At 46.0% G+C, this 22,500-nt stretch overlaps 2 protein-coding genes across 9 annotated transcripts in view; both read right to left on the bottom strand.

Annotated features, from left to right (window-relative positions):
• The window catches only part of nradd (neurotrophin receptor associated death domain), a 20,838-nt gene extending 7,050 nt beyond the window's left edge, over nt 1-13,788 (bottom strand). The window contains exon 1 of one of the 2 annotated variants that reach the window (XM_036936139.2): nt 13,145-13,788. In XM_036936139.2, coding sequence (XP_036792034.2) covers nt 13,145-13,186 — 42 coding nt within the window. In that variant the 5' untranslated portion in view covers nt 13,187-13,788. Of the gene's footprint in view, nt 1-7,618; nt 7,804-13,144 lie in introns of those variants that run through there. The other variant, XM_036936137.2, reaches the window with a different exon arrangement.
• Nucleotides 13,789-21,666: 7,878 nt separating this feature from the next.
• LOC149984794 (neurobeachin-like protein 2) overlaps nt 21,667-22,500 on the bottom strand; it is a 131,875-nt gene continuing 131,041 nt past the window's right edge. For all 7 annotated transcript variants that reach the window (XM_090186837.1, XM_090186832.1, XM_090186824.1 and 4 more), the window contains one exon: nt 21,667-22,500. This exon is cut by the window's right edge and continues 1,780 nt beyond it. The gene's annotated coding sequence lies outside the window, so the exon portion shown is untranslated.

A 22,500-nucleotide genomic window follows, 5' to 3' on the forward strand; every position in this document is an offset into this window, starting at 1 on the left:
TGGTGACAAGCCAACACATAGATTGCTAAAGACTAGGATGGAAACTATGGTGACAAGCCAACACATAGGCATGTTCAAGACTATGATGGAAACTATGGTGACAAGCCAACACATAGATTTGTTCAAGACTAGGATGGAAACTATGGTGACAACACATAGACATGTTCAAGACTATGATGGAAACTATGGTGACAAGCCAACACATAGATTGCTCAAGACTAGGATGGAAACTATGGTGACAAGCCAACACATAGACATGTTCAAGACTATGATGGAAACTATGGTGACAAGCCAACACATAGATTGCTCAAGACTAGGATGGAAACTATGGTGACAAGCCAACACATAGACATGTTCAAGACTATGATGGAACCTATGGTGACAAGCCAACACATAGATATGTTCAAGACTATGATGGAAACTATGGTGACAAGCCAACACATAGATTGCTCAAGACTAGGATGGAAACTATGGTGACAAGCCAACACATAGACATGTTCAAGACTATGATGGAACCTATGGTGACAAGCCAACACATAGATATGTTCAAGACTATGATGGAAACTATGGTGACAAGCCAACACATAGATTGCTAAAGACTAGGATGGAAACTATGGTGACAAGCCAACACATAGGCATGTTCAAGACTATGATGGAAACTATGGTGACAAGCCAACACATAGATTTGTTCAAGACTAGGATGGAACCTATGGTGACAACACATAGACATGTTCAAGACTATGATGGAAACTATGGTGACAAGCCAACACATAGACATGTTCAAGACTATGATGGAAATTATGGTGACAAGCTATGTTTGGAGGAGTAAGAGCACAAGCGTCTCTCTCGGCTGGTCTCAGTCAAGGCCAGTCCAGTTCCACCAACCAAAGACTCAAAAATAAGACCTCAATGTTTGTGTAGAAATCAGGAAATCAATTACACACACCCCTTTTCCTGCCTCGACATCGGATGGAAAGAATGGGGAGAAGGTGGGCGTATTGAAAAGAGTCTTTTTTTATATTTTGATCTGGCTCTGTTTTCAGAGTGCTGAGCGCTTATCTGCCCCGGCCGGGTAATGGAGGGGCCAGACTGAGGCCCAGATGGCACCCTATTCCCTATATGGGGCTCTACATTGGACCAGGGTCTATAGGGCTCGCCGGGCTCTGCTCAAAAGTAGTGCACTCTATAGGGAATAGGGTGCCTTTTGGGAGGCAGCCCCAGTGTGTGTTAAACATGAGGGATACATCAGACATTCCTAAGGGCTTATAGAGCCCAGTGCAGCCTAGCAGGAGGGACTGTCTTTAATCAGACTGGCTTTAATCAGACTGGCTATAATCAGACTGGCTTTTAATTAGACTGGCTATAATCAGACTGGCTATAATCAGACTGGCTTTAAATCAGACTGGCTATATATAATCAGACTGGCTATAATCAGACTGGCTTTAAATTAGACTGGCTTTAAATCAGACTGGCTTTCAATTAGACTGGCTTTAAATCAGACTGGCTATAATCAGACTGGCTTTAATCAGACTGGCTTTAATCAGACTGGCTTTAATCAGACTGGCTATAATCAGACTGGCTTTAATCAGACTGGCTATATATAATCAGACTGGCTATAATCAGACTGGCTTTAAATTAGACTGGCTTTAAATCAGACTGGCTTTCAATTAGACTGGCTTTAATCCCATGGAAAGAATAAAACAAAGGAGAAGGAAAACACTGAGACATGAGGAAGAAGGAAGGAGTAGAAAGGGCTTCCTCCCTCCCACATTGACACATTCCACATGGGTGTGAATGACATTATAGTCACAATGTGTGTGTGTGTGTGTCTCTTGTCCTCAGACACAGTGAGGGGTGGGAGGAAGGGAGGGAGGGTGAGGGGAGACCGTTGTAGCCCCAGGCGGGTGTGTCAGTTAGCCCCCGCAGCCCAGCATGTGTGTCTATTTTGAGGGGGCCTTTGATGTCCCCCCCCAGCCCTGCAGGTGTGTGTGTGTGTGTGTCGCTCCCTCCCGACTGCCCCTCACTATGTCTAAGAACGAGATTTACACACACACACACACACACACACACACACACACACACACACACACACGCACGCGCACACACTCCCCCCCCCCCCATCAAGGCCCTCCTCTAAGGCAGTCAGGCATCTGAAACATGCCCATGTTGAGGGCTGATTGACCCACTAGCCATTATCCCTGGAGCCTGAGGGTAGACAGGAACTAACAGATGTCTAACAACTAACCTCCTGCTAACAGCTAAACAACCCTCTGATTTCTCCCCGACTCACTCCCAAATGGCACCCTATTCCCTTTATAGTACACACTTTTAACCAGGGCCAATAGGGTTCTGGTCAAAAGTAGTGCACTACGTAGGGAATAGGGTGCCATTTGGGAGAAACCGCTGTCTCCGATGTCTGCTCCAAGAAGCAGCTTGTGTCAACATGTGGAGCCTCCAACGAGCCCAACACACACAGGAACCAACGCACACACACACCATGCCAGTGGTCAGATGATGTGGATGCTGCGCTACAGGACTGTTTTGCTAGCACAGACTGGAATATGTTCCGCGATTCATCCAATGGCATTGAGGAGTACACCACCTCAGTTACCGGCTTCATTAATAAGTGCATCTGCGACGTCGTCCCCACAGTGACCGTACGTACATACCCCAACCAGAAGCCATGGATTACAGGCAACATCTGCACCTAGCTAAAGGCTAAAGCTGCCACTTTCAATAAGAAGGACACTAATCCGGACGCTTATAAAAAATCCCGCTATTCCCTCAGACGAACCATCAAACAGGCAAAGTGTCAATACAAGACAAAGATTGAATACTACACTGGCTCTGGTGCTCGTCGGATGTGGCAGGGCATATACAAACTATTATGGACTACAAAGGGAAACCCAGTCATGAGCTGCCCAGTGACGCGAGCCTACCAGATGAGCTAAATGCCTTTTATGCTCGCTTCGAGGCAAGCAACACTTAAGCATGCATGAGAGCACCAGCTGTTCCAGACGACTGTTTGATCACGTTCTCCGTAGTCGATGTGAGCAAGAACTTTAAACAGATCAACATTCACAAGGCCGCGGGACCAGAAAGATTACCAGGATGTGTACTCAGAGCATGTGCGGACCAAATGTGCAAATTACCTCAACTAACTTGTACCCCTGCACATTGACTCCCTGTATATAGCCTCATTATTGTTATTTTATTGTGCTACTTTTAATTTAATAAAACATTTTTACTTTAGTTTATTTAGTAAATATAACACTATTTTTAAGGGCTTGTAAGTAAGAATTCACTGTTGTATTCGGCCAATATGACAAATAACATATTGTCACAAAACTGCACTGAAACAATAGAAAGAGAACAACTTTGAAGGGAAAGGAGGGTATGTTTCATTCCAAGAACAATAGCACAACTTTGAAGGAAAGGAGGGTACGTTTCATTCCAAGAACAACATCACAGCTTTGAAGGGAAGGAGGGCACATTTCATGCCAAGAAAAACAGCACAGAGGTTTTATTGCACCATTATTTGAGGAGCCAGACAACATGTGAACCTCAGCTAGCACAGATCTGCAGTATCAGGGTGATGGGAGCTCAGTTTCAACAGGTATTCATCTCAGTGATCACATGCGCTTCTACAGTGAGCTGTGGTTGTCTCATCACTGTGATATGTGGTTGTTCTACCTACCTTAGTTGAACGCATTGTCGGTTAATCACTCTGCATTAGAGTCTCTGCTAAATAACCACTGACTGTAAATCCCTCTGGATTAGAGTCTCTGCTAAATAACTACTGACTGTAAATCACTCTGGATTAGAGTCTCTGCTAAATAACTACTGACTGTAAATCCCTCTGGATTAGAGTCTCTGCTAAATAACTACTGACTGTAAATCACTCTGGATTAGAGTGTCTGCTAATTAACTACTGACTGTAAATCCCTCTGGATTAGAGTCTCTGCTAAATAACTACTGACTGTAAATCCCTCTTGATTAGAGTGTCTGCTAATTAACTACTGACTGTAAATCACTCTGGATTAGAGTGTCTGCTAAATAACTACTGACTGTAAATCACTCTGGATTAGAGTGTCTGCACTTGTTTAGATCAGAGTCCTATAGGGTTCCAATTGGAATGCACACGCCTTGTTGCGAACCAGGCTTCCCGGGGAAGTTCCATGGCAGAAATCAGCTAAAGAGGGGTCAGAACCCGGAATCAGTGACACCTCACAACATGTCAAACCAATCCAATGACCTGCTTGGGCGGAGCTCCAAAAGGTGCTCACCAGATTAGTGCCGTAGGAGCAACAGTGAGGACGACAACAGTTCAACAAAACAAGCACTGGTGACAAAACATTTTAGAATGTTTACAGCACGCTGGTTTTCACAACATTTTAGAATGTTTACAGCACGCTGGATTTCACAACATTTTAGAATGTTTACAGCACGCTGGTTTTCACAGCATTTTAGAATGTTTACAGCACGCTGGATTTCACAACATTTTAGAATGTTTACAGCACGCTGGTTTTCACAACATTTTAGAATGTTTACAGCACGCTGGTTTTCACAGCATTTTAGAATGTTTACAGCACGCTGGTTTTCAAAACATTTTAGAATGTTTACAGCACGCTGGTTTTCACAACATTTTAGAATGTTTACAGCACGCTGGTTTTCACAACATTTTAGAATGTTTACAGCACGCTGGTTTTCACAACATTTTAGAATGTTTACAGCACGCTGGTTTTCACAACATTTTAGAATGTTTACAGCACGCTGGTTTTCACAACATTTTAGAATGTTTACAGCACGCTGGTTTTCACAACATTTTAGAATGTTTACAGCACGCTGGTTTTCACAACATTTTAGAATGTTTACAGCACGCTGGATTTCACAACATTTTAGAATGTTTACAGCACGCTGGTTTTCAAAACATTTTAGAATGTTTACAGCACGCTGGTTTTCACAACATTTTAGAATGTTTACAGCACGCTGGTTTTCACAACATTTTAGAATGTTTACAGCACGCTGGTTTTCACAGCATTTTAGAATGTTTACAGCACGCTGGTTTTCAAAACATTTTAGAATATTTACAGCACGCTGGTTTTCACAACATTTTAGAATGTTTACAGCACGCTGGTTTTCACAACATTTTAGAATGTTTACAGAACGCTGGTTTTCACAACATTTTAGAATGTTTACAGCACGCTGGTTTTCACAGCATTTTAGAATGTTTACAGCACGCTGGTTTTCACAACATTTTAGAATGTTTACAGCACGCTGGTTTTCACAACATTTTAGAATGTTTACAGCACGCTGGTTTTCACAGCATTTTAGAAATGTTTACAGCACGCTGGTTTTCACAACATTTTAGAATGTTTACAGCACGCTGGTTTTCACAGCATTTTAGAATGTTTACAGCACGCTGGTTTTCACAACATTTTAGAATGTTTACAGCACGCTGGTTTTCACAACATTTTAGAATGTTTACAGCACGCTGGTTTTCACAGCATTTTAGAAATGTTTACAGCACGCTGGTTTTCACAACATTTTAGAATGTTTACAGCACACTGGTTTTCACAGCATTTTAGAATGTTTACAGCACACTGGTTTTCACAGCATTTTAGAATGTTTACAGCACACTGGTTTTCACAACATTTTAGAATGTTTACAGCACGCTGGTTTTCACAACATTTTAGAATGTTTACAGCACGCTGGATTTCACAACATTTTAGAATGTTTACAGCACGCTGGTTTTCACAACATTTTAGAATGTTTACAGCACACTGGTTTTCACAACATTTTAGAATGTTTACAGCACGCTGGTTTTCACAACATTTTAGAATGTTTACAGCACGCTGGTTTTCACAACATTTTAGAATGTTTACAGCACTCTGGTTTTCACAGCATTTTAGAATGTTTACAGCACGCTGGTTTTCACAGCATTTTAGAATGTTTACAGCACGCTGGTTTCCACAACATTTTAGAATGTTTACAGCACGCTGGTTTTCACAGCATTTTAGAATGTTTACAGCACGCTGGTTTTCACAGCATTTTAGAATGTTTACAGCACGCTGGTCTTCACAACATCTTGAATATTACCTGTAATGTTCACCTCCTGTAGCCTAACTGTCATCTAAAACAAATGTCATCCTGCACCTAAATTACAAGGCTTGGATTTGCACCTAAATTACAAGGCTTGGATTTGCACCTAAATTACAAGGATTGGATTTGCACCTAAATTACAAGGCTTGGATTTGCACCTAAATTACAAGGCTTGGATTTGCACCTAAATTACAAGGCTTGGATTTGCACCTAAATTACAAGGCTTGGATTTGCACCTAAATTACAAGGCTTGGATTTGCACCTAAATTACAAGGCTTGGATTTGCACCTAAATTACAAGGCTTGGATTTGCACTAAACTATTTTATATTTCAGCACTTAAAAGGCATGTACAAAATCTGGTGTACATTGTCTACTGGTATAATTTTAAACTGGGAACGTACAGCACCTTCACAAAGGATTCACACCCCATTACTTTTTCCACATTTTGTTGTTTTACAGCCTGAATTTAAAATGGATTGGATTCAGATTTTGTGTAAGTCGCCTAAACAAAAGACCCCATAATGTCTTGAGTCATTAAGTATTCAACCCCTTTGTTATGGCAAGCCTAAATAAGTTCAGAAGTAAACATTTGCTTAACAAGTCACATAATAAGTAGAATGGACTCACTCTGTGTGCAATAATAGTGTTTAACATGATTTTTGATTGACTACCTCATCTCTGTACCCCACACATACAATTACCCATCCACTGAATTATAAATATTTTGTGGCAGCGATGCTGTCTGGTAGTGTCTCCAACTGCTGCTTCATCGTGCTGTAGACCAGAAACTGGCAACCGCACACACACACACTACACACGCGCACAACACACTACACACACACTACACACACACACACACACACACTACACACACACACACACACACTACACACACACACACACACACACACACACACACACACACACACGAGAAAGTCCAGACAGGGTCCACTCCAGCTCTACTTTGCTCTGCAGAGCCAGATCCATTGGCATTTCCTCTTGTGCTGACCAAATATAGAGTTAAATATTCCCCTCCGTGCACCAGTTCATGGGGTGGAGTGTGTGTGTGTGCGCGTGTGTGTGCGCGTGTGTAGTGTGTGTGTGTGTGTGTGTATAAACATCCACCCTGCCCAGGGCTTAATGACCACAGTAATCAGGACTGGGACTAACAGAGCTCTGATTTATGGACCTCAGAGGGAATGTGTGACTTGTGTAAAAGGTCTCCGTACTCGCCTACTGAACAGGAAAAGGCAGTTGAGAAAGTCAACATGAAAAGTGACCCGATTTGCATATGACATCAGAGTGGAATCTTGTTCCAAAAAAAGTGCTGACTTGTTAGAATTTTGATGGACTATATTAGAATCATTGTGTACTGTGCTGTTATATGCTAGCTTATATAAACCATTTTCAGACTGTTATGTGGTAGCTCAGGACTTGCTTACATACAGAGCCAAGCAGCCTACACAGTCGACACCTCCTTGGCTCAAGGACCATGAGAAAAGAGAACACATAGACCTGATCTGTCTGCTCCAGGGCCACTGGCGAGAGTTGAGGGGCCGCAGTTGCTCTCTCCACTTCAGTACTAGAGGACTTGATTCCCTGGTGAGAGGAGACCTCCATGGAGCCCTATCTGCTTTCAAAAGGGGCTATGAACTCCACGGCTGTCACGGTCACTCCGTCAACACACACATAAGCAACACACACACACACACACAAAAGGGTGAATACACACAGAAGCACATGTACACACAGAAGCGCACGTACACACAGAAGCATGCAGTCACCCAGTCGTGAGCGTGCAGTCACCCAGTCGTGAGCGTGCAGTCACCCAGTCGTGAGCGTGCAGTCACCCAGTCGTGAGCGTGCATGCACACACACTCCCTAAAGCCGCCCTTTGGCCTTTTTGCAATGCGATCCCATTTGACATGATATTTGACTCCTTGGCTGCAGCAGCATGGAGTTTCCACGTGAGAGTGATGAGCACATGAAAGGGTGGGGAGCCCCAGGAGGCAGGGCTCTCCCTCCACCCTGACCCTCCCACCCTGGGGACAGCAGCATGGAGTTTCCACGTGAGAGTGATGAGCACATGAAAGGGTGGGGAGCCCCAGGAGGCAGGGCTCTCCCTCCACCCTGACCCTCCCACCCTGGGGACAGCAGCATGGAGTTTCCACGTGAGAGTGATGAGCACATGAAAGGGTGGGGAGCCCCAGGAGGCAGGGCTCTCCCTCCACCCTGACCCTCCCACCCTGGGGACAGCAGCATGGAGTTTCCACGTGAGAGTGATGAGCACATGAAAGGGTGGGGAGCCCCAGGAGGCAGGGCTCTCCCTCCACCCTGACCCTCCCACCCTGGGGACAGCAGCATGGTGTCACCACCTCCACCCTGACCCTCACACCCTGGGGACAGCAGCATGGAGTTTCCACGTGAGAGTGATGAGCACATGAAAGGGTGGGGAGCCCCAGGAGGCAGGGCTCTCCCTCCACCCTGACCCTCCCACCCTGGGGACAGCAGCATGGTGTCACCACCTCCACCCTGACCCTCACACCCTGGGGACAGCAGCATGGTGTCACCACCTCCACCCTGACCCTCCCACCCTGGGGACAGCAGCATGGTGTCACCACCTCCACCCTGACCCTCACACCCTGGGGACAGCAGCATGGTGTCACCACCTCCACCCTGACCCTCACACCCTGGGGACAGCAGCACGGAGTTTCCACGTGAGAGTGATGAGCACATGAAAGGGTGGGGAGCCCCAGGAGGCAGGGCTCTCCCTCCACCCTGACCCTCCCACCCTGGGGACAGCAGCATGGTGTCACCACCTCCACCCTGACCCTCACACCCTGGGGACAGCAGCATGGTGTCACCACCTCCACCCTGACCCTCACACCCTGGGGACAGCAGCATGGTGTCACCACCTCCACCCTGACCCTCCCACCCTGGGGACAGCAGCATGGAGTTTCCACGTGAGAGTGATGAGCACATGAAAGGGTGGGGAGCCCCAGGAGGCAGGGCTCTCCCTCCACCCTGACCCTCCCACCCTGGGGACAGCAGCATGGTGTCACCACCTCCACCCTGACCCTCATACCCTGGGGACAGCAGCATGGTGTCACCACCTCCACCCTGACCCTCACACCCTGGGGACAGCAGCATGGAGTTTCCACGTGAGAGTGATGAGCACATGAAAGGGTGGGGAGCCCCAGGAGGTAGGGCTCTCCCTCCACCCTGACCCTCCCACCCTGGGGACAGCAGCATGGAGTTTCCACGTGAGAGTGATGAGAACATGAAAGGGTGGGGAGCCCCAGGAGGCAGGGCTCTCCCTCCACCCTGACCCTCACACCCTGGGGACAGCAGCATGGTGTCACCACCTCCACCCTGACCCTCACACCCTGGGGACAGCAGCATGGTGTCACCACCTCCACCCTGACCCTCACATCCTGAGGACAGCAGTGTGGTGTCACCACCTCCACCCTGACCCTCACACCCTGGGGTCAGCAGCATGGTGTCACCACCTCCACCCTGACCCTCACACCCTGGGGACAGCAGCATGGTGTCACCACCTCCACCCTGACCCTCCCACCCTGGGGACAGCAGCATGGTGTCACCACCTCCACCCTGACCCTCCCACCCTGGGGACAGCAGCATGGTGTCACCACCTCCACCCTGAGGACAGCAGCGTGGTGTCACCACCTCCACCCTGGGGACAGCAGCATGGTGTCACCACCTCCACCCTGACCCTCACACCCTGGGGACAGCAGCATGGTGTCACCACCTCCACCCTGACCCTCACACCCTGGGGACAGCAGCATGGAGTTTCCACGTGAGAGTGATGAGCACATGAAAGGGTGGGGAGCCCCAGGAGGCAGGGCTCTCCCTCCACCCTGACCCTCCCACCCTGGGGACAGCAGCATGGTGTCACCACCTCCACCCTGACCCTCATACCCTGGGGACAGCAGCATGGTGTCACCACCTCCACCCTGACCCTCCCACCCTGGGGACAGCAGCATGGTGTCACCACCTCCACCCTGACCCTCATACCCTGGGGACAGCAGCATGGTGTCACCACCTCCACCCTGACCCTCCCACCCTGGGGACAGCAGCATGGAGTTTCCACGTGAGAGTGATGAGCACATGAAAGGGTGGGGAGCCCCAGGAGGCAGGGCTCTCCCTCCACCCTGACCCTCCCACCCTGGGGACAGCAGCATGGAGTTTCCACGTGAGAGTGATGAGCACATGAAAGGGTGGGGAGCCCCAGGAGGCAGGGCTCTCCCTCCACCCTGACCCTCACACCCTGGGGACAGCAGCATGGTGTCACCACCTCCACCCTGACCCTCACATCCTGAGGACAGCAGTGTGGTGTCACCACCTCCACCCTGACCCTCACACCCTGGGGTCAGCAGCATGGTGTCACCACCTCCACCCTGACCCTCACACCCTGGGGACAGCAGCATGGTGTCACCACCTCCACCCTGACCCTCCCACCCTGGGGACAGCAGCATGGTGTCACCACCTCCACCCTGACACCCTGGGGACAGCAGCATGGTGTCACCATCTCCACCCTGACTCTCCCACCCTGGGGACAGCAGCATGGTGTCACCACCTCCACCCTGACCCTGACACCCTGGGGACAGCAGCATGGTGTCACCACCTCCACCCTGAGGACAGCAGCGTGGTGTCACCACCTCCTCCCTGAGGACAGCAGCGTGGTATCACCACCTCCACCCTGACCCTCACACCCTGGGGACAGCAGCATGGTGTCACCACCTCCACCCTGACCCTCACACCCTGGGGACAGCAGCATGGTGTCACCACCTCCACCCTGACCCTGACACCCTGGGGACAGCAGCATGGTGTCACCACCTCCACCCGGAGGACAGCAGCGTGGTATCACCACCTCCACCCTGAGGACAGCAGCGTGGTGTCACCACCTCCACCCTGAGGACAGCAGCGTGGTGTCACCACCTCCACCCTGAGGACAGCAGCGTGGTGTCACCACCTCCACCCTGAGGACAGCAGCGTGGTGTCACCACCTCCACCCTGAGGACAGCAGCGTGGTGTCACCACCTCCACCCTGAGACGTCCAGCAGACAGAAGAACAGGAGATGTAGATAGAGGTCCTGTAGTGCACTATATAGGGAATAGGGTGCTATTTGGGATGCACATAATTGCCTCCATGACTCATTATCTGGGCAAGTCTGGTCAAAATGTGGACCTATCGGCCCTGGTCAAAAGTAGTGCACAATATAGGGAATAGGTTGCCATTTGGGAGGCAGTGCACTATATACGCAATAGGGTGCCATTTTGGGACAGACACACTAAGGCAGAGGGAAGTGTAGGGAGGGTGGAGCTAGCGCTGCTTGCCTGTCTGATTGGTCCATGATTTTAATCTGCACACTGATTACTGTCATCAGCAGTAGCAGGTCATCTTTAAGAAGTCAACGTTTGGAATCTGGAACTTTTTATTTTGTTAACCATGTTTTGTTCCAGTCAGGGAATATGCTGAGCTTTCCATCTCCTCCTAACAGCATGACAAACTACTGGATACCAATAGCCATGCCACTGTAAGCCTGCTTGTCTGTCTGCAACGTATTATTCAAGTTCTCAACATGCTGAGTTACTCTCTCAAAGATGTCGCTGTGGGAAAGCAAAGTGGCGGTCGTGAGTTCAAGTGAAAACCAACCAGAAAACTGCTTCACGTCAACATGGAAATTACATTTACCGTTCTGTTACAAACGGGGTCGCCCTTCTCTCGCCACAGACTGAGAGAAATGATAATTTCTTTGCTCCGGATATCCAGACCCGCAGCGATAGTTTTACTCATGACGCATTTCTACCAGGAATTGCCGCAAGGAAGGACTACGGCACTATCTATGAATTGTAATACCGTTTGGTAATGTAACAGAGAACCGTGGACAATCAAACCACTCACATTAGTGGTAGTGTGAATCAACGACAAGTATAATGATCTTTAATACATTGAGGTTTGAAACAACATTCATATTAAGCAGAGAAAACTAATTGCTGAAGTTCACCAAAAAAAAGTTGTTTTTTTAAATTTTCAAACAAACCTCTGTGATAGAAACAAAAGTGTGTTTTGGGGAAACAAAACGTTGTTTTCCATTTAAAATGAACGTTTGTTGTTTTTATCCCCTCATTAAACAGATACATATCTTTCCGGGGTCACATGAATGCAGAGTGAATTAAGATCTGATGGAGTTTTATCTCCAGTGCTTTGATCTTGAAGAAAGGGTTAGGCCCTGGGAACATGACAAGACATGCCGCCTCTCCTCTCCTCTACAGGCCCTCGGGTCTGTTGGACTTGAAAGGAGATGGAGTGTCAAATTGTCATCTTCTCCAGCTGTGGAAAGGATTATTTTGACACTTTGATCTGTACAAATCAAATCTCTCACTTTAACTACCTGCATTAACGTTTAAATGACACACACTTATAATACAGCCTAAGCCTTATCAATTGGTAAGGAAGATAAACTCAGATCAGAAAAGAAAAACAGAGTTTATCTCTGAGTAAAAGCAGGAGAGCTGTAGATAATGACAATATGTCACATTCTGTAGCTATACAGAACATTGTCAATGTAGAGTGAGAAGTTTGCTAGATTGCAATGTAACACAACCAAGATGCAAGGCATCTAATCATTGCCAGTTTACAATTGGCTCATTCACCACCACCCTCCTCCCCCCTGTAACTATTCCCCAGGTCGTTGCAGTACATGAGAATGTGTTCTCAGTCAAATGATCTGGTAAAATAAGGGTTAAATAAAATAAATTCATGTAATTACAATGTAGCGCGTGCGTAATGCCAACATAGTTTACAATGTAGCCAAAATCATTAACTTTATGCAGATTGGCTAAATAATGAATTCGCCTCATGTTGGACAGTAATGTGCGTTACTATACATTGCACTCTCAGCAGAAAATAACAGGGAGTTAATTGATCCGTTCGTGTATTACTGTACAGTAGCCTATGAGATATATTAGTGAGTTACAGCCTATGTATATCAGGAATAGGAGAGACATGACACTTACATTTACGAACAGAAAAAGTGTGCAGACCCAAAGCGCATCCATGTCACAGTTCTTCGCCGATGGAAAATCCCGTACAATGAGTTGGCTATACCCCTTCAAAAGTCTTTGGGACCAAAGAAGGCTTCAATAGCCTACTCCGTGAGACGTAACCCAGGTAAATGCCAAAAAAGCGCACCTAGGTTCCTAAAAACTATTCACAGCTGTCAAGAAATCACTTTGAGAGTAACAAGAACACGACCAAACGAGAGCATGTTTTTCAACTGCATCAAAGTATCCTTACACATACCGCGGAAGAAAAATTGCCCCAGAACTCAACAGCAAGTCCGAGTGCCGCTTCTCTTCAGTGAAATCAACTGCCATGAAAGAAAACGTCAGGAAAACAGTAAAAAAAATCCTCTTCTTTAGGCTACACACCATCTACTTTTACTGTAGACCGTTTCTTTGTTACATTCCCTACAGTTGAGTCACACTTCAATCTTTGTTGGCATGTTCCTCTTGCAGAGTGTGAGTTTGAAGCGCAGCGTTTTGGCCCCTCGATCTTCAAGCGCTTGGTTCACTTTCGACGCCTTCAGCTCTCTACGGCTGGAGCCCGGGTCCTCGCTTTGTGATTGGCTGATACGCGACGGCAATAAACACATTGAAGTGATATTCAAATGGAGATGAAACCTGATACACTGTAATAAATAAAGGGGATACATTCCGGAAGATGCCTTTAGGGATCTGTTTAAAGAATGGACGTTGGGACTTTGATGTAGCCCGGGCTGTATTTTGCGGTCTTCATTTTTAAACCCCCGGTTATTTCTCCAGGGGGTTACAGAAATGACTATTTTGTGGCTAATATTCTCCGTCACACTCTTTTTTTATTAACACAAATAATAGCCTATATTTTTTTTGTATATATGTAAATAAGCACATGCTTATAAAATGATATGTTGTATATAAATGATATAGGATAATTAAGATATCAATGTAGAATATTGTAACCTAGCAGTTGTAATACCGGTAAGTAGGCTAAACTGTACTGTAATAGACAATTGAAGCACAAACACAGATATTTAGCTTAGTCCTAAATAATGTCAGGGCTATTTAATTAATGTACTATTTGCAAGTCGCTTTGGATAACAGCTTCTGCTAATGACTAAAATATAGATGTAATAGCCCAGACATTATTTAAACAGTTTTCAAATATTCAGGGAAGGTATATGGTATAGCCTCTATATTTTAGGTTTTTGGACCAGCTGCCTCTATACATAACTCATTTCAGGTACTTCATAATTTTAGTAGCCTAGAAAGTAGTCTCACACAGTAGCCTATTGTTACGTCCCAAATGGCACCCTATTCCCTATATGGTGCCCTGCTCAAATGTAGTGCACTAGATAGGGAATAAGGTGCCATTGGGACATTCCGACAGTAGCCTACCAGAGTTGTAACATATCAGTGACCTCCTCTGTTGATTGTTCTATTCTGGCTGTCTCTTCCTCTTCTGCCTCTCTCTCTCTCCAGCAGCCAGACAGTCTTTGAAGTGGTACTGCTATTGTGTCTGAGAGACGTCTCCATTTGTCCCCCTCTGAAGTCCCAGGACCCCATGCGGTGCCTTCGTAACTATTTACAAGGTGTGTCATTCACCCAATGTTTGTCTTAGAAATCCTTTTGTATCATTTAAAAGATCTAACATGAACTTGAAAAGCTGCTACTTTCTGCATGCCTGGGCCACACCCATAAAATGGATGACCTCTGATGGTAACTAATAGGCCTATTAAATAGCCCAGACATTATTTAGGCCTAAGCTAAATATCAGTGATTGTCCTTCAACGTGCTACGACAGTAGAGCTTAGACTACATACTGGTTTTACAACTGCTAGGTTACAATATTATACATTGACATCCTAATTATCCAATATAATTTGTATACAACATATACTTTTATAAGTGTGTACCTACACTATGTATACAAAGTATGTGGACCATGTGGATCAGACTCTCTCACTGCAAGAGGAACATGCCAACAAAGATTAACAGTGTGACTCAACTGAGGGGAATGTAAACAAACAAACAAATGTTTGGTACGATAAAAACACGACAGTCAATAAAGCAGCTATCGAGTGTTAGTTCAACAAAGGCCAGTACAACATCAAGTGTTAGTTCAACACAGACCAGTACAACATCAAGTGTTAGTTCAACACAGACCAGTACAACATCTGTGAGCTGCTTGTGCTGACAGGTCGAGTTGACACATTTCCATTGGTTTATTCTGGTGGTTCGTTCTCTCAGGCTCAGCTCTGTTTTCCAACCAGCCTTGTAAAAATGTTTTTCTAAAATGACTCTTTGCAGTGAAATACTGTATGGATTCTACTGAGTATACAAAACATTAAGAAAACCTGCTCTTTCCATGACATAGACTGACCAGGTGAATCCAGGTGAAAGATATGATCCCTTATTGAGGTTACAAGTTAAATCCACTTCAATCAGTGTAGATGAAGGGGAGGAGACGGGTTAAAGAAGGATTTTTAAACCTTGAGACAATTGAGACATGGATTGTGTGTGTGCCATTCAGAGGGTGAATGGGCAAGACAAAAAATATACATTAGAAAGGTGTTCCTAATGTTTGGTATAGTCAGACTACAGTTACAGTATACATAACAAATATACACCACTACTTTATACATTTTCAAAATGGTTTACTTCACAAAAAGTGAGTTTATCGTACATTTTCGGGACTAAATCCTTGCGACAACAATAGGCTACAGTCGGTGATTACTAATGAGTCCCGAACGGCACCCCATCACAATGTGGTGATGGGCCCATAGGACTCTGGTCAAAAGTAGTGCACTACGTAGGGAAAAGGGTGTCTTTTTGAACATAGACGGTTGTCAGAGATGACTAGGTTCTCCAGACCATCAGCATCCTCATATTGTCCAGTGGCTGGGGTGGAGGTCAGTGGTCAGGCCGTGGTCATCATACCAGGGTGAGAAATAGCAGCTCAGTGTAAAGGACATAATAAAACCCTGGTCTGTCTGTCCTACAACCAAGAAGACGGAGGGAGGGAGAAGACACAGGGAGGGAGGGAGAAGACACAGGGAGGGAGGGAGGGAGGGGATGAAGACACAGGGAGGGAGGGAGGGAGAAGACACAGGGAGGGAGGGAGAGGATGAAGACACAGGGAGGGAGAGGATGAAGACACAGGGAGGGAGGGAGGGAGGGAGAAGATGGAGGGAGGGAGAGGATGAAGACACAGGGAGGGAGGGAGGGGATGAAGACACAGGGAGGGAGGGAGGGGATGAAGACACAGGGAGGGAGGGAGGGGATGAAGACACAGGGAGGGAGGGAGGGGATGAAGACACAGGGAGGGAGGGAGAGGATGAAGACACAGGGAGGGAGAGGATGAAGACACAGGGAGGGAGGGAGGGAGAAGACACAGGGAGGGAGGGAGGGAGAAGACACAGGGAGGGAGGGAGGGAGGGAGAAGACACAGGGAGGGAGGGAGGGAGGGAGGGAGAAGACACAGGGAGGGAGGGAGGGAGGGAGGGAGAAGACACAGGGAGGGAGGGAGGGAGGGAGGGAGAAGACACAGGGAGGGAGGGAGGGAGGGAGAAGACACAGGGAGGGAGGGAGGGAGGGAGAAGACACAGGGAGGGAGGGAAGGAGGGAGGGAGGGAGGGAGAAGACAGGGAGGGAGGGAGAAGACGGAGGGAGAAGACGGAGGGAGGGAGAAGACACAGGGAGGGAGGGAGAAGACACAGGGAGGGAGGGAGAAGACACAGGGAGGGAGGGAGAAGACACAGGGAGGGAGGGAGAGGATGAAGACACAGGGAGGGAGGGAGGGAGAAGACACAGGGAGGGAGGGAGAGGATGAAGACACAGGGAGGGAGGGAGGGAGGGAGACAGAGAGGGAGGGAGGGAGCTAGAGGTCAGAGCAGAGGATAGTTAGATAGTTTGAGGGTAGTTGTGGTTCTGGTCAGGAAGACCACCAAGATAGGGGGAACTCATGATATCCACCCTCCTCCTCCCCTCCCCCTGACCGCCATACTCTGCTTCCCTCAGTCTTCCCTCAGGACGAGAGGTCAGGCAGTAATACAACCCTGATCTGTCTGTCCTACAGCCAAGAATACACAAGGAGGTATGGAAGGGGAGAAGACAGGGAGGGAGGGAGGAGAGAAGACAGGGAAGGAGGGAAGAGGAGAAGACAGGGAGGGAGGGAGGGAGGAGAGAAGACAGGGAAGGAGGGAAGAGGAGAAGACAGGGAGGGAGGGAGGAGAGAAGACAGGAAGGGAGGGAAGGGGAGAAGACAGGGAGGGAGGGAGGAGAGAAGACAGGGAGGGAGGGACGAGAGAAGACAGGGAGGGGGAGAAGACAGGGAAGGAAACAGGAGAGAAGGAGGGAGGGAGGGAAGGGGAGAAGAAGACAGGAAGGGAGGGAGCGAGACAGGGAGACGCGGAGGGAAGGTCTCCCCTCAAGACAGGAGAGGTCAGGACACTATGGGCCCTGGTTCCACCTCTGCCTCCCACCACCATCAGTCTCCACTCAGGACTAGAGAGGTCAGGATAGGACAGGAGGAGCAATCTACCTGCTAGAACCGAGAGCAAGGTGTCAAGCCCTCCTCCCATTGTCAACAGGACCACATCAGAGGGAGAATAGCCTCTGTATCCCTCCTCCCCTCCATCCCTCCCTCCCATCCTGACTTCCCCCTTCGTCTTCTCTGCTTGTATTGACTGGAAGGGCTTACAGGCCTGTTTTACCCCCATCCCCACGGCCTGCTGAATTGTCCCCTAGAGGTGTTTATGGGCCGGCTGACAGGATGTTGGCTCAAAGGATCCCCTTTAAGTAAATGTGGTGTAGCTGCTGTGAACTTCTCAACAAAAACATACAACTCTACAACAGAAAGACTGTTGAGATGAGCGGCAGAATAAACAGCGTTGAAATGTTCTCTCTTCCTGAGTGAATGAATAAATGATCTTCTGCATTGACAACAAAATGGGCTGAGTTGAAGAAGTAACATCAGATAGAAATGAGCTGAGTTGAAGAAGTAACATCAGATAGAAATGGGCTGAGTTGAAGAAGTAACATCAGATAGAAATGAGCTGAGTTGAAGAAGTAACATCAGATAGAAATGGGCTGAGTTGAAGAAGTAACATCAGATAGAAATGGGCTGAGTTGAAGAAGTAACATCAGATAGAAATGGGCTGAGTTGAAGAAGTAACATCAGATAGAAATGAGCTGAGTTGAAGAAGTAACATCAGATAGAAATGGGCTGAGTTGAAGAAGTAACATCAGATAGAAATGGGCTGAGTTGAAGAAGTAACATCAGATAGAAATGAGCTGAGTTGAAGAAGTAACATCAGATAGAAATGGGCTGAGTTGAAGAAGTAACATCAGATAGAAATGAGCTGAGTTGAAGAAGTAACATCAGATAGAAATGAGCTGAGTTGAAGAAGTAACATCAGATAGAAATGAGCTGAGTTGAAGAAGTAACATCAGATAGAAATGAGCTGAGTTGAAGAAGTAACATCAGATAGAAATGGGCTGAGTTGAAGAAGTAACATCAGATAGAAATGAGCTGAGTTGAAGAAGTAACATCAGATAGAAATGGGCTGAGTTGAAGAAGTAACATCAGATAGAAATGAGCTGAGTTGAAGAAGTAACATCAGATAGAAATGGGCTGAGTTGAAGAAGTAACATCAGATAGAAATGGGCTGAGTTGAAGAAGTAACATCAGATAGAAATGGGCTGAGTTGAAGAAGTAACATCAGATAGAAATGGGCTGAGTTGAAGAAGTAACATCAGATAGAAATGAGCTGAGTTGAAGAAGTAACAGATAGAAATGAGCTGAGTTGAAGAAGTAACATCAGATAGAAATGGGCTGAGTTGAAGAAGTAACATCAGATAGAAATGGGCTGAGTTGAAGAAGTAACATCAGATAGAAATGGGCTGAGTTGAAGAAGTAACATCAGATAGAAATGGGCTGAGTTGAAGAAGTAACATCAGATAGAAATGGGCTGAGTTGAAGAAGTAACATCAGATAGAAATGGGCTGAGTTGAAGAAGTAACATCAGATAGAAATGGGCTGAGTTGAAGAAGTAACATCAGATAGAAATGGGCTGAGTTGAAGAAGTAACATCAGATAGAAATGGGCTGAGTTGAAGAAGTAACATCAGATAGAAATGGGCTGAGTTGAAGAAGTAACATCAGATAGAAATGGGCTGAGTTGAAGAAGTAACATCAGATAGAAATGAGCTGAGTTGAAGAAGTAACAGATAGAAATGAGCTGAGTTGAAGAAGTAACATCAGATAGAAATGGGCTGAGTTGAAGAAGTAACATCAGATAGAAATGGGCTGAGTTGAAGAAGTAACATCAGATAGAAATGGGCTGAGTTGAAGAAGTAACATCAGATAGAAATGGGCTGAGTTGAAGAAGTAACATCAGATAGAAATGGGCTGAGTTGAAGAAGTAACATCAGATAGAAATGGGCTGAGTTGAAGAAGTAACATCAGATAGAAATGGGCTGAGTTGAAGAAGTAACATCAGATAGAAATGGGCTGAGTTGAAGAAGTAACATCAGATAGAAATGGGCTGAGTTGAAGAAGTAACATCAGATAGAAATGGGCTGAGTTGAAGAAGTAACATCAGATAGAAATGGGCTGAGTTGAAGAAGTAACATCAGATAGAAATGGGCTGAGTTGAAGAAGTAACATCAGATAGAAATGAGCTGAGTTGAAGAAGTAACAGATAGAAATGGGCTGAGTTGAAGAAGTAACATCAGATTGAAATGAGCTGAGTTGAAGAAGTAACATCAGATAGAAATGGGCTGAGTTGAAGAAGTAACATCAGATAGAAATGGGCTGAGTTGAAGAAGTAACATCAGATAGAAATGGGCTGAGTTGAAGAAGTAACATCAGATAGAAATGAGCTGAGTTGAAGCAGTAACATCAGATAGAAATGAGCTGAGTTGAAGCAGTAACATCAGATTGGCACTGTCTTGATTTTGATGATCCTCACACTGGAGAAAAATGACAACCTCACAGAGAATTACCTTGACGATGTGAGCTGTGTGCTTATGGAAAAGTTGCACATGACAGACAAGCAGTTTGATTAGAAAAGCTTGTTATTTCAACAGCTTAGAAGAACATTAGAGACACCAAAACAGTTGTTCAGAAGCAGTAGAACAGGTCCAAACCAAGACAGGCCTGCCCTCACCTCATCTCACCTCACCACACCTCACCTCACCTCACATCAGGTTTCAGTTGGGATTGTGCTGGGTGCAAATGAGCACACTTTTTAGTCTCTCTCAGATATGTACAGTATTTATATGGGATGCATCCCAAATGGCACCCATTTGGAAAATGGTAAAATTCACGTGCTTATCAAGATCAAGAGAACATCCCTGGTCATCCCTACTGCCTCTGATCTGGCGGACTCACTAAACACAAATGCTTGGTTTGTGAATGATGTTGGAGTGTGCCCATGGCTATCGGTAAATTAAAACAACAAGAAAATTGTGCCATCTGGTTTGCTTAATATAAGGAATTTAAAAATATTTTTACTTTTGATACTTAAGTATATTTTAGCAATTACATTTACTTTTGATACTGAAGTACATTTAAAACCAAATACTTTTAGCCTTTTATTTAAGTAGTATTTCACTTTCACTTAAGTCATGACAATTGAGTACTTTTCCCACCACTGTAAAATTGCGCAGCAAAAACATAAAAAATTAATGACAGATTTCTTAAATTATCTTAGACTAATTCTGATTATCTTTGAGGAAGTGTATACTGGCTACGGCGTCTCAAAATGGACAAACAGTACTATTTATATTTTTTTCAAGCGAAGGTCTTTTAGGGGTGTATGCGAGCACACGTTCGGTCATTAGATACATTTTTCATTTTCCCCATTATTACTTAAGGTTAGAATCTGATTCTAGATCAGTGTCTAGAGGCAACTTCCACCTGGAGATCTTTATTCAGCAGTAGTGTCCTGGGGCTCAGGGACCTGATTCTAGATCAGTGTCTAGAGGCAACTTCCACCTGGAGATCTTTATTCAGCAGTAGTGTCCTGGGGCTCAGGGACCTGATTCTAGATCAGTGTCTAGAGGCAACTTCCACCTGGAGATCTTTATTCAGCAGTAGTGTCCTGGGGCTCAGGGACCTGATTCTAGATCAGTGTCTAGACTGTGGTGTGGGACACAGACCTGGGATCAAAATACTACTTTTAATCTTTCAGATATTTGGAGAGTTTGGCTCTAGCCTGCCAGGAATGCCAAATGGCGTTTCCCATTTTGGGACTATTCTATTGGTCCATCAAATCAGGCATGCTCAATCAAGCTCAGATGAAGTATTTTTAATGATTCTGAATCGTATTTGAACCCAGGTCTGGTGAGAGATCAGTCAGGAGGATAAAAGTGGATGAACTGATTATGAAAACAAGTCAGAGTTCCATAGGCCCTATTCCCTTTATAGTGTACGACTTTGGACCAGGGCCAACAGAGAAACTATTGACAGTAGACAATAAAGCAAACGGACACGTATAATTTCTGCAGGCATTTCAGGCCCACCTTTTTCAATCAAACCCAGACATACTGTCAACATCACAGCCAGATCATTAACACAGACATGTAATAATGCATTACCATATATTGTGACCCTTGACCTTTTAAAACACACAATAGTATAGCGACACGCAGTAAAACAACCATCAAAGATTACAGCAATATTAACCTCGTTCCCAGACTCAAGTGCTACTGAGAGAGTCGGAATGGTGGAAAAGATTACAGCAATATTCTCTCTTTTTCTCTAATAATTCACTCTCCATCCAATCACAGACTGCAGCCTGTTAGTAGAGACTGGAGACGTTAGCTGGTAGACGCGATTTTGTTGCCATTGCATTTTCCCAACGGTTCCCTTTTGTCTTTGTGACCGAGTCCCAAATGCCACCATATATGGGGCCCCGGTTTAAAAGTAGTGCACTACACATGGCGCTATTTGGAACGCTCCCTTTGCATCTCTTCCATCCCAACATGACAGTGCATAACAACAGTCTCTCTCCAACCCAACCGCAGAAAAAAGGGGGGTTTTCACAGGAAGTACATTCCTCTACTGACTCGTTGGGAGCCCAAGTCTATCTTTCCACCCATGTGTTCTACAGACACCACGACTGCCTCTCAAATCGCACCCTATTCCCTATATATGGTGCAGTGCTTTGGACCGGAGCCCTGAGCAAAAAGTAGTGCACTATAATAGGGGAAAGGGTGCCATTTGGGACACAAGCCATCTCTAGTTCAAAAGGGTTCAACTCAGTGCTTCAGAAAATAACAAGATCCTAGCAGTATAAAAGGTTAAATCGCCCTGATGGATGAGGACCC

This window comes from Oncorhynchus mykiss, chromosome 2 (assembly GCF_057628025.1).
Source record: "Oncorhynchus mykiss isolate SJ-2025 chromosome 2, ASM5762802v1, whole genome shotgun sequence".
NCBI classification, from domain to species: domain Eukaryota; kingdom Metazoa; phylum Chordata; class Actinopteri; order Salmoniformes; family Salmonidae; genus Oncorhynchus; species Oncorhynchus mykiss.